At 45.0% G+C, this 12,409-nt stretch overlaps 2 protein-coding genes across 2 annotated transcripts in view; both read right to left on the minus strand.

Moving 5' to 3' along the window:
- The window catches only part of LOC110401010 (golgin subfamily B member 1-like), a 44,946-nt gene extending 40,516 nt beyond the window's left edge, over nucleotides 1-4,430 (minus strand). Inside the window, exons 1-2 of the mRNA XM_021401515.1 lie at nucleotides 4,303-4,430; nucleotides 1,029-1,086 (exon numbers count right to left, since the gene is read on the minus strand). Coding sequence (XP_021257190.1) covers nucleotides 1,029-1,073 — 45 coding nt within the window. The 5' untranslated portion in view covers nucleotides 1,074-1,086; nucleotides 4,303-4,430. The remainder of the gene's footprint in view (nucleotides 1-1,028; nucleotides 1,087-4,302) is intronic.
- On the minus strand, nucleotides 6,143-11,949 carry CD59 (CD59 molecule (CD59 blood group)). The gene is made up of 4 exons (XM_021402382.1): nucleotides 11,841-11,949; nucleotides 9,498-9,570; nucleotides 8,745-8,846; nucleotides 6,143-7,806 (listed from the first exon to the last, which is right to left on the minus strand). The coding sequence occupies exons 2-4, from the start codon at nucleotides 9,559-9,561 to the stop codon at nucleotides 7,613-7,615; spliced, it is 360 nt and encodes a 119-aa protein (XP_021258057.1). The 5' UTR covers nucleotides 9,562-9,570; nucleotides 11,841-11,949; the 3' UTR covers nucleotides 6,143-7,612.

The following is a 12,409-nucleotide window of genomic DNA, read 5'->3' on the forward strand; positions in this document are numbered from 1 at the left end:
AAGGCAGGGTTTGTTTTTTTTTTTAAATACACACAGCAAATCTTTTTAGAATGCAACATTAAAACATGCATAAACTATATATGCACATACCAGACTGGTCTTAGCTAGTTTGACAGATATAGTAACAGAAGGGGTTATATAAAACCATGTTAAAAAGATCTCACAACATAGTTGTAAGGATCTTATTCCTTCTGTGTAAGAACACTCTTCACTATACTACAGTTGAGTCAGACCATTACACCATTCTGTTTAAACACAATCAATTCCTGTGTTTTGCCACCTCAGAAAATCCTTGCAGTTTCTTCCCTTTCCTCATCCTTATAGATTCTTTTGCACAGCAACTTTCCCCTCTGTCCATGAAATTCATCTAATATCTGTGTGAAATCATAAAAAGAAACTTGAAAGATTTCAAGTGGATCTAGCTACCTCTACTCAAGGCTTTAAAGACAGTTTTATTTTTTAAGAAAACAGAAATAAAAAACAGTGTCCCTCACCTTTCCCTCACTAAGGCATTTCCCAAAATAAGCTTTATCATAATTATAGCAATAGTTCATTCAAAAGAACATTTTTTTTTTAAGGGGAGTGTCAACACTGGTTTTGAATGGATAAACAAATCATGAAAATAATAAATAGCTATACCAAATGTTGAGCAACTTAATGTACAAGGGCTGAATTTTCTCAACTACTGGATTTTCTTCATGACAGCCAGCAGTACTGTTACTGAACCTACAGGCAACAAAATGTTTTACTGAACATGCTAAGCACAAATAACACACTTGGGACAAAGCCTATAAACTTCCTATAGATGTTCTCTTAAAGCAAGATAAGCATAATTAAGAGGAATAAAGCAGTTGTATTATGATTAAATATCAAGCAGAATGGAAGCAAGAACCCAACTGAACTTCTAGAGTCCTAAAAGTGAATGATGGTAAAAGCAATTAAGCAATTTCTTTATGAAAGAGCAAATACATATTATTCCCATAACATCAATTAAGGAAATTATTACTGAAAAGTAACTCATTACTTACTTCTGCTTTGGAAGGAGAATCACCTCCACTACCCCATTTCCACATAGTTTCAAGATGGCTACAAAAAACATAAATGAAATAATTAATAGAACAGTAAATATCAGTGACTCTTAGATAACTCTATAATTAACTTGTCCTTCTCTCTGCATATTTCAAAGTAAAATATTTGAATCTAACTTGTTTGTTCAGTGATGCCAGCACCTCTGATCTCCATCACATTACTACTAGTTGCTAAGAAATAATTATATTATGTATAAAATATGCGTACTATGCCTTTTCACTCCTAGTTTATAAAATGTCAATACTTTAAAAAAAGCCCAAAGAAGCCTTTAAAATGTAAATACTGTGAAGTAGTATTCCGCATAGTTGCAATTTCCACATGTAAATAAAAGACAGAAGCACTGCTAATATTTAACCAGACCTTAAACACTGCCTGCCACTGCAGTATGACAGGGTTTATATCAATATGTGGTTCTATAAAACCATACACAAAGAGTAAAATCTTCAAAGAACACCATTCTGCATTGCGTGCTGTGCGACCGTCTTCATCTGAAAAATAAAGTCAGGGCTGCAACCCTTGAAGTCACTGATGAGTCTATTAAACAACAGCAGATGACACTGCAGGAGCATCAAGTATTCCTTGCTCCTTTGCTCTCCAGCAAGCACCACAGATTTCTAAATGGTAACAAAGTATCAGACATATCTAATTGCAGTCTCCAGCCGTGGAAAGCTGCAGCCTCATTAACACAACTCAGGGCTTTAAGGTGGCAAAATCCTAAAGATCAAGTGGACAGAAGGCAACTCGAGGGTTAAGAACAATACTGCATAATAGTGATAGGCCTGGCCGAGAAAAAAATAGGCAGTTTTCAAAATATCCCACACTGTAAACACCAAACTGTGCAGAGGAGATGTATATTAAGAGCAGACTAATGTATATTGCTCTGTTACTGGATAATACTTCCAACAGCAGCACAAAGAGAGAAGCCAAGCCCTACCTGCTCAATAATTTCCACTCTCCACTAGCAACACCCATCTGCATAGCATACTTTTGAAATACATGCTCACAGATCAGTCAGCACTACTGAATTTGGAAACCAGTTTATTATAAACATTAGCACATAGCTTACCTTAAAAAGAATGCAGAATGATAGTAGGGATTGCTTTTAAAGATGTTTATCTTCTAAAAGCTAAAACCAGCAATCACAGCCTGCAATCTATGGCCTGTGTTATCTACAAGGTCAAAATGGATTATGTTAAGAATCTTTCCTAACATTAAAACCAACAAAGTAGCTATGGGCTTGGGGATGGAAATTATACAACTTAAAAGCAAAAACCCCCTCTATGACTCCTCCAGAGCAATCAAACCTGCTTTCATTAAAAAGCTCATTTCCAGATACATAAAAGGGTTACCAAGGTACAAAGGACTCACTGGATGTAACATGGTGGTGCATTTACATTTTACTTATGAATATTTTAGCTCATTTCCAGCTTTGACTGATGCATTTGCCTTCAGCCACATCATGTGCCAGCATTCCTACCTGAACCCCTTAACTGCTTCCTTCCCATGCATTTTTATTTATACTACGGTTACTAAATATTGACAAGTTTTCCAAACCAAGCTTGGAAACAAAAACAAAAATTCCAATTCTCAGCCAACCAATAGTGACTTTTGCTTTTCTTATGCTGACAACAAATTGAAGCACCAAAGCTGCAACTGGAATGCTCAGCACAATCCTTTCTCCTTGCAGTATGATCTAAACAGAACTTAATCAAGTTTTCTATCCCAATTTTCCTTCCTGTGCTAGCCTACTTCCTGGACATAGCATTATTGATCAGTCATCAAGGACAAAAGAAGCAGAGAGCCCAAATGATCTGTGGCTTCCTTCTCTGTGTTTGTCTTTCCCCTGCAAGATCCACCTGCTCACTCTCACTTTCGATGTTCCACCACTGCCAGTACCTCATCCTGCTCTTCATCTTGCATTTCCTACCATGCTGATCATCACTCTTTGCCATGCACTATACACTCATTTCTCTCCATCTTCCCTTCACTGAGGAACAACAGGCAGCATACTCAAACCTCTCACAAATTCCAAGAGATATAACAAAGGTCTCCTTAATTTCAGTGAAGCAAGTTTCTCCTTATGCTCAAAGGACAACCGAGGTTTCAGCTCTTATCACAACGGGATTTTATCAAAGAGAAAAGCCCCTCTGGCAGCTTTGGCTCCATACTCTTCCGTTCCATTGGTCCTGCTCTAGCTGCAGTCAAGTTAAGCTAAAAACAATCTAATCGTGCATTCACCTGCGGAAGTTCCAGCCTGCTCACTTCCCTGAGCCAGCTATTTCAAGGCCTAGCACAAGGGGCAATGAAGAGCACACAGCCGTGGGCAGGACATCTTCCAGCAGCAGCATATATGTAAGTGGTCGCAGAACCTGCACAGTTTGATGGTGAAAACTCTACACGACAAAATACTGAAATGTGATGTTACACATACCTACATAGACAACTGTGAAAGCAGAGAAACTGACCACTGGCTTTCACAGAACCACACTCTCAGTTTCCCCACACCTGTTCAAAGCCATTCTGATATAAAAATGGCTTCAAGCAGGCACAAAGAGCTCTTATTATGAAGTTATTACAGGTCTTCTTCTCTTGCAGAAGCACAGCAGAAAACAGAGGCAGAACTTCTCTTACTATCAAGGAAGGCAACGGTGCTCCCTTTCTCTTCTTTCACAAGTCTACAGTAGAAAGATTATCAACAGCGCTTTATTACTTCAAATAGAATTCTTTGAACACTTTTGTGCCTTAAACGCCGAGACTGAAAAGTGTTTTAATATACTTATTTTCTCATTGCACCTGCACAGTTTTACTTTTACCCAAAACCGATTTAACAGCACGTTTGCACAGTTACAAACGGCTTCTCGAGAACACTGATCGCATTCCCCCTGGAAAGCCGTACCTCCCTCGCTGTACGCACTTCCCGCAGTGCCACCAGCCCCGTCACCGCGCACCTCTGAGGCCCCTTCAGGCGCGGGGCCAAGGCAGAGCCCAGCCACAACGAGGAGGCCCGGCCGGGCCTTCCCCCCGCCCCGACCGCCCCCGGCTCGTCCCGGACAGCGCCCCCCGAGCCCGGAGGAGACTCGGGAACAGGGGGCCCGGGCCCCGCCGCTCCCCGCGGCCAAGCCTGCCTGGCGCAGCGCCGCCGCGCTGAACGCCGCGGGCCGCGTCCCCAAACCGCCAAGCCGCGGCGGAGCGGCTCCGCGCGACTCCACTCACCTGCGGGTGCCGGTGGGCGGGCGAGCCGTGCCGGGCCGCGCGCAGCGACACCGCCACCTCCGCCTGCGCCTCGGCGCGGCCCCGCAGCGCCCGGCACGGCGGCCAGCCACGCCCCCCGCGGCACGCCGGTGCTGTAGCGCCCCCTGGGGGCGCGGAGGAGCCTCGGCCCCGAGGGAACGTGACAGCAGATGACAGATGTCTGAATGCCCGTGGAAGACATGAGCCTCACTGGGAGTATCGGCGCGCTGTAACCACGGCCGCTCTGTCAGTGTACTCGGAGATAAAGTGAAACAGCTTCCCCGGTACGACCAGTGTCACAGTGTTGCTTTTTCCAGTTCGCAGTTGGTGTCCTATGATTAAATGCTGTTTATTACGAGGAGCGTCTGGTCATTTCCCCCAGCAGCTGCTGGGCCTGTGTGATGTGAGGACAAGAGCTCCCACAGGCACTGCCCACTGACATTCCCAGCCCCGTCATGGCCACGGGCTTCCCGGCACAGCGTCTGTGAATGCTTCCAGGAATAAAGGCTTCTTTGGGAAGCACACACATAGGAACAACAGCACTGTGTTACACCCTCAGAACACAGTTGGGCTAGCTAGCACTTGAAAAACACGGGGCTGGAAGGCATCTTACTGAAACATAAACTCCTAACCATTTAAAGAAAACCAGCATTTGATCAAATCTGGAGATTTTCATGCGCAGGAAGGACGCATCAGACCTAACGGTCCCAGATATATTCAGGTAATGGTCCGCCTGCGTTCAGGCAGTTTTCCTTATTCATGTCTGAACAAATTTTTCTGCATTGTATTTATAATTCAGAAATTCCGCTAACAGCCATTACGGTAGCGCATGACTGAACTCATAAATAAAGAAACCTCTAGGGTTCTGAGGCAAAACCAAGAACAGCAGAAACAGAACATACATGGAAAAAGATGTAGGTATAGAAGGCTTACATGCCTCCGAGTACAGCCAGCCCTGTTAGTTTCTTCAGGACCAGAATTACAGTTTTCCCTTCTCATATACAGGAATGTGCATACAAGTGTCACCTGGGAGGCACAGTGTTTTGGTGCCTGTTACTTCATTTACCCCCTGTATCACCATTTCTTAAGGGACTCTTCAAAATTAGTTTCAGAAACTGGCTCAGAAAACTTATCTACATCTTTGCTCCAAACATTTTCTAATCATTCCACTCCAGTAAAAGAAGCCAAAACTTTCTTAAACTTTCACTTTTCTTTGCAATGTGAGTTGACCTGCTGTAATAATCAAGGCAGCGTATAAACTCAAAATGACTGCAGCATCTGCATGTTTTCCTTTGAACCCAATGTATCAACTAGTCTTAGAAAGATGGAAGTGGAAATGACACCCTGCTTGCTTCTGGAAGCCCAAAAGCCAAATCAACTGCGTGGCTCTCCCTCTCCAAAATGCAGAGTGCTGCACCAAGGCCCTGTTATATGTTATGTTATATGTTATATAATATGCTTCAGCACAGACAACTCTTCTTTCCCAAATGATGGGAAATTAGTATTTTCGACAGGACAACTCCTAAGAGATTCACAGGCCATTTATTCTACTGCTTCCCTCCAGTATCATACCAGTTGCAGTTCACTTAGAGAAAGACTGCTAACCCTCTTTGTTTCCCAGCATAATAGCTCCCTAAAGCAATAATCACTCTGCCAAGACTCGTTGACTACATATAGCAGCCACCTCCAGGTAAGAAGTGAGAGAAGTCTGGACTGTGCTTAAGGAGAGTCTCCAGATGGAAAGCATGGACGCATCTTGCTTCAAAATGAGAATTAAGTTGAGCTGTAAGTAGCGTGCTCTTAAATAACCACATTTCCCACATTTTCTTTTTCACATTTTTATTAATCAAAGACAGCATAGCTTTCATATTTTGAGTGACCAGAGAGATCCCAGGATGCTTTCTTAGCTAAGGTAAGTTTAGCCAAAAGGTGCATTGCAGAGTACATAATGGTTTGGAGTAACATAGTGCAGTCCCTTGCCTTTGTTATGACGGAGTGAGCTGGTGTCACTGACACCCTGGACAGCACGAGCTAGGGTCCTCAAAAGAGAATATGCCATTGGCTATGGACCGTTACTCTTGTGAGAACATGCTAAGAGTTCCAAAGTTGTCAAAGGAAAATTTGGCATCGTACTTAACTGAGAGGCTCCCTAAGACCAGGGGAAGCATCAAAGGTCTGTCTCCACCACTGAGTCAGAACAATGTGCAGTATTCAAGCTCTAGAAGTCATACACATACAGACTGAGCGTTGTTCTTCATGCTAAATAAATGCATGTGTATTTTGACTGGCATGTATACAGTCACATAAAGGTCAAAATATAAAGTTCTGCAAATTTTTGTTTAATACTTTTATGGAAACCTAAAGGATTAAGTTTACCTGTCCATGTGCTTCAATAAAAATAAAAGCTGATTACACGGGAAAGTAAACTAGATGTGCCATTTTAATTCCTTACCATTTTATAAACAGTTTTCAGTATATCAAGAAATATTTAGTGCAAAGCACGTGCTTAGCTTAAATCCTAGACTTGGAGAAAAAATATAAGCAAAACTAAACTGTAAAATTAAAGCCTAGAAAAGAAGCTAGCATATGTAGTCTGCATGCCCACAGAAATATAAAAAGAGGAGGTGTGTTCCTCACTAATAGCAATATTTTGGTTTTATTTTAACAAACCTAGATGCTTTCTTCCAAAATAATGGCACTGACCATTACATTATTGGTTTGTAAAAATGAAAAAAAAAAATGTTACAGTGATAGGAACAAAGAGGCTGCATCACCTAAAAACAAAAACTTCAGCATTCATCATGAATACTGCGGCAAGTTTTTAGTTATGATTCAACACTTTCTGCGTTGAGGGTAAACCTACCGCTTGGTGTATGAAAAGGTAGCATCCAAAAGAAACAAAATGTCAAACAAAGTTAATTAAAATTCATGGGGCAACAAGAAATTGCAGTTTTCCATCACAAAACCTACATTATTCCTTCATTTCCATATCACCTACGGAGGTTTGCCCAGGTCCTCCACGAAGTAACACTACTTCACAATTAGTTATTTCCCCTGTGCAGATGTCATGCCAAAACTCCTGAACCTCCTGAAAATGTTAACAATATAGGTTTCCTTCACGTGAATGGAGACAGCAGTTTACCAGATGGAACCTTAAAAAACAGAACTGAAAATCAAAAGGCCTTGTTTCAGCTCACAGCTAGGAGCTGAAAATGCAAGAAGTACAACTGAAAGAAGAGTTAATGATCTTGTATAATTTCAGCTTGGAAGTACAGCATACGGACCAGGATTGCTACAGAAGCATCCATAACATGGCCATTACAGAGGCGATACTGAAAGCTGCCTTGTTAACCCCAGTAACTGTGCTCTCGTTGCACAGGTCTTGCTGGCAGCAAAAGTAATCAAAATTATCCAACTGATAGAATACAGCAATATCATTCACATTGCACTGAGACAACTTCCAGCAGGAGGACGTTCTCAGTTTACCTGCAAAATAATCAAAAAGATTAAGAGACTATTGAAAGCAATGCCACTTTTGATACAGAGAAAGAATCACTGCTTAGATGGAAGCCTCCTCCCTCCATGTGATGAGCTTTAGCAATGACCATTCTAGGAAGATGATAGTCCCAAAAACAGCACAAAAGTCTTTTAGTGCAGAAGGAACCAGTTGGGAAACCAGCCGGCAGGTTCACCTCACACAGCCTGTGCACCTATTCCTGCCAGAGAGCCTGCTCTGTGAGACTGCAGACATCCTCATGCAAGATGCCAAGCTCCCAGTAGGGGAGCTCCAACTAGACAATGATTAGCTTCAGAATCTCTTTATTAACAACAAAAAAAAAAAAAAGGCAATTAAAAGGCTGTGCTGAGTAAACCACAACCCAAATGAGGTCTGGAAAAATGGCCATAGTTTCATCTCTGCCTTTCAAATAGAATGCAAACTCCAGGACTACAGAGAGAGAAATACTTTGTTAAAGAGCTAGAATGGTCTTCAGCTGAGGTATTTATATAGCACCATGTTAACTCCATCTTTACATCAGAAATTATAAACTTTGCAACGATCACAATGAATGTCCAATTCAGAAAAGTTCTCTCCCCTCTAGGTCTTCATGGGGTTATCCACTTGGACTCTTTAGAAGTGACAAGATAAAGTAAAAGGTGTGTCAGCCACAAACTCAGTACATAGTGAGACATCTGTGTACATGCTAATACATGTATAAATCAAATATCTAAATTATCATGATCTTTATCAGTTGCTTGGAAGTCAAAATAAACCGATTTACTACAGGCATGACCTTCAAGCTTATATTTGCAACCTTCATTTGCAGGAGGCTAAGAAATGTGAGTTATGTCCAGATCAGAAGTGCACAGGCAATGAAAACAGATACAGCCATGTTTACCTTAAGTCTGTAAGTCAGTATACCTACCAAATCTCATCTGCAAGCAAGTATCTTCATTTGATAAGCAAGTGCTGTTGGTCTTGCACAAGGAAGGGCTGTTCTCACAGTGATAGCACCTCAGGGCATAACCTAAGAAGACAGTTTTGCCTTACTGAACAAGCAGCTCCAAAAAGGAAAATGAAGAAACAGCGGCTGCATTTAACTGCTACAAAACATTTCTCTGGCTGTTAAGCTAAACTCAAGTTGAAATGTACAAGTTTTTGTCAGTGCACATACTGAAACTGGTAATTTTGCAAGTAAGATTTTGAAGCATATGCTTTACATACTTCATTTTAAAAAGCACTCATCTTTATTTCCCCTGTAGAATTTTTGCTTCTTTTACCTAAAAATTAGATTTTCCAACATGATAGATGAGAGACATTTTTACCAGAATTACATTCTGTCTCTTTATCCCTTGTTCCTTTTATTCTATCTCATTTCTCCCTTGTGCTATACTCCTTGTTTCTAAATTATACAACAGGAATCCAATATTCCACCAGCAAAACAGCATATTTAGTTGCCATTTTTAGCTGCAGCATGTTCTGCATCCAGCGCTCTACTCTGACCAAAGACAATCAGCCACAGAAACGAAGCCCTTCCTATAAGGTTACCCTCATTCCCTGCAGCAGCATTAAATAATGCAGGCCTTTCTTGTTATTTTTCCCTCCCAGACATTGTTTCCATGATTCCTTCACACACTGTCATAACATTCCATCAGCAAAGAGCCTCCATTATACTCACCAGAACTAGAGAAAGCAAGCAGAACAATGCAGGCGGTTAGCAGGACACAATTCATCTTGATCATGCTTCTTCCCTGTTTTGGGGGCAGAAATGGATTTAAAATATTTATTATATTGAAAAAATATACAGAATTGGCAAAACACATGGTGAGGAATCAAGCTCTCAGCAATGGATTCTGTGTGACTGAAGTCACTGGCCATCAAAAAAACACTGAAAGAGAGGAGACAAAAGCAACTTTCACCTTCATGGAGGTTTAGTGCCGGGCACTGGGCCCGGAGCCCCACTGGCTGCAGCATTGCTGCTCACACAGCCCAACAGCTCTCGCCAACGCCAGCTGTCACCTTCAGTGAGAGGTGCCTGTGGTCCTGATCATCTCCTCTTTCACAGCAGTCCGTCAATAACCCCAGAGCCACCCCACGCTCCTTCCTTCCCTCTTTCAGGGCTGTATGAGATCTGCCCGCAGCACGGGGCTGCTTGCCCCTCTCCCCACGCTTCTCCCAGCAGTGCTAGTCTGCACAATGAGGTGTGCATGCATTGCGTGAGGCGGGAAGGCCGGGCTGTGGTAACACCAACTCCAAAGCAGGGACTGCCACATCTCAGGACAGACAGCAGCGTCTACTGCTGAATATCCATACCCACTATGGCAGAGAATGGGCTCTTCAGAACCATACAATGGCTTCACTTGGAAGGGACCCTTCGCTTGGAAGGGACCCACCCCCTGCTGTGGGTAGGGCTGCCCCCCCCACCAGATGGGGCTGCCCAGGGCCCTATCCAACCTGGCCTGGAGCACCTCCAGGGATGGGGCACCCACAGCTCCTCTGGGCAGCTGTGCCAGGGCGTCACCGCCCTCGAATTTCCCCTAAGGTATACCTTCCCTCTCGTAGTTTAAAACCACTCCCCCTTGTCCTATCACTATTTACACATGTAAGAAGTTGATGTTTTCCATGGTAAACAACTTTAAGCAAAGCCTCCCAGGACCCAACACCTGAGGCCCTTCTTCAGACCCAGCACCAAGCAGCTCTGGGGACAGAAGAACACACCTGTGGCAGAACAACCTGGTATTGTGTTTAGCTTCAAAGCTCAGGTGAGATTCGACAGTCCCGAAGCACCGCAGGAATTCAGATAACAAGTTTCACCATAGGACTGCAACGGGGCACTGACATCACTGCTCTTGACTGTGCTTGTTCTGCCTGAAACTACTTATGTACGCACTGAAGAGGCTGTAATCATAAAGTGGTGGAATTTTTTCCTCTCAACATATTTTCCTCCCAACAGAACTTCAAAAGGTGTCTTTGCAATAAAACAACAAAGAAATCCTTCTCAGTAATAAGCCAAATACACAAATAGTCTTTTCCTCTGTATCATCTAAGCTAAAAATTAAGCCCTTTGCTGCAGGATACGGTTTCCTATGACAAACCACTTCGTGCGACACCACCCAAGACCCGGCACCCCGCAGCGCCCCGGGACGCCGCCATCTTGGAGAGAGACCCTCAGCCCCGCAGTGCCCGCGGCGCGGCACGGCTCGGCGCGGCACAGCGCAGCTTGGCCGCTTGGCAGAAGCGAGTCACGGCCGGAATAATAAACGTCATCGTAGCCAGGATAATGGTTTTGACGGCAGTAACGCTGCAATGCACCTGTCTTTTGTAATTTAAATAGAAATTTGGTAGTATTTCACAGCACGGCTCAAAAGAAACAAAGGATTCCTAAATTGTCCAAGTCCCTGTTTTCACTGGGGCATCCCACCGGCCCCGGTGACGCAGCTGCCTCGACGCCGCGCCGGAGGAATCTCTGCAGCCCCTCGGGACCGCTCGCCCACGGACGAGGCGAGGTCGCTGCTGCGCCGCAGCCCCGGAGCGGCGGGATGGCAGTGGGTCCGCCACTCGTTCCCGGGGCAGCTCCGCAGCCGCTAGGAACAGCCCGCGCCGCGTCCCGTCGCACCGCACCCGTTACCCCGCGGCCGGCACGGCTCTAGCGGGGCGCTCCACCCCCGGGGCGCTGCAGCACGGCCGGACGGGAGCAGCGGCCCTGCCCCACAGTGCAGTGTATCTATACACATACAGACACACACAGCGCACTGCGGTGCCGCCGCGGACCCGGTGCCGTGACCCGCCCCACAAACCCCGTCCTCCCCGTTCCTCGGGAGGACGCCTGTCCCTCACGGCCCCCAGCCCGGCCGCTCACCCCACTCCCGCACCCCGCCGCCGTTTCGCCTGGAGAAGCGGCCCCCGGGCCCGCGCTCCCCGCCAGACGCGGTGCCGCGCATCCCGCGCCGCAGCGCTGCGGGGAGCCGAGCGAGGAGCACTACAGCAGCCCCGGGCGGCCCCCGCCCACCGCGCCCCTTACCGGCTCTCCGCAGCACCTCCACTCAAGTCCCCCACCGTCTGCAAGCGGTCGCCGGCGCAGGGCTGAGCGGCTGCCCGCCCCGGGGGTGGAGCCGCGGCCACGGCCAACTGGTACTGGAGTGTTTTAAAGATCTGACCTCCATGCGAGCCATACATAAGAAAAGGGGGAGAGAATGCTTGCGCATCCAATTTACAAACTATCAGACTTGATATATGTATATATAAAAAAAAACACCTTAATTTATTATTGCACTTGTAAAATGTTGTAGTAAGGAACTGGCAACGTGGAACTTCAGCCACAGCTGAGAACGGGCCTGTTTTCCCTTCCTTAAGTCCATGCTGTCACATAAATGGCATTTCCACTGTAGTCTGCATTTTCCACCCTCAAACATTCCTTGCACAGATGATGAACATTTCTTTCAACATCGACCAGAATAAACCCTTCAGTGGCAACAACTTGAACAGCAACTCCTGTGGGTTTTGCTGCTGGCTGGCACCTGCCTTGTTTTCCCCTTGCATGATGCAGTCAGTGCCAGGGCAGAAGGCTCTCTCCATTAAATCAAGTCAGTA

This window comes from Numida meleagris, chromosome 6, assembly GCF_002078875.1.
Source record: "Numida meleagris isolate 19003 breed g44 Domestic line chromosome 6, NumMel1.0, whole genome shotgun sequence".
Classification (NCBI taxonomy): Eukaryota; Metazoa; Chordata; class Aves; order Galliformes; family Numididae; genus Numida; species Numida meleagris.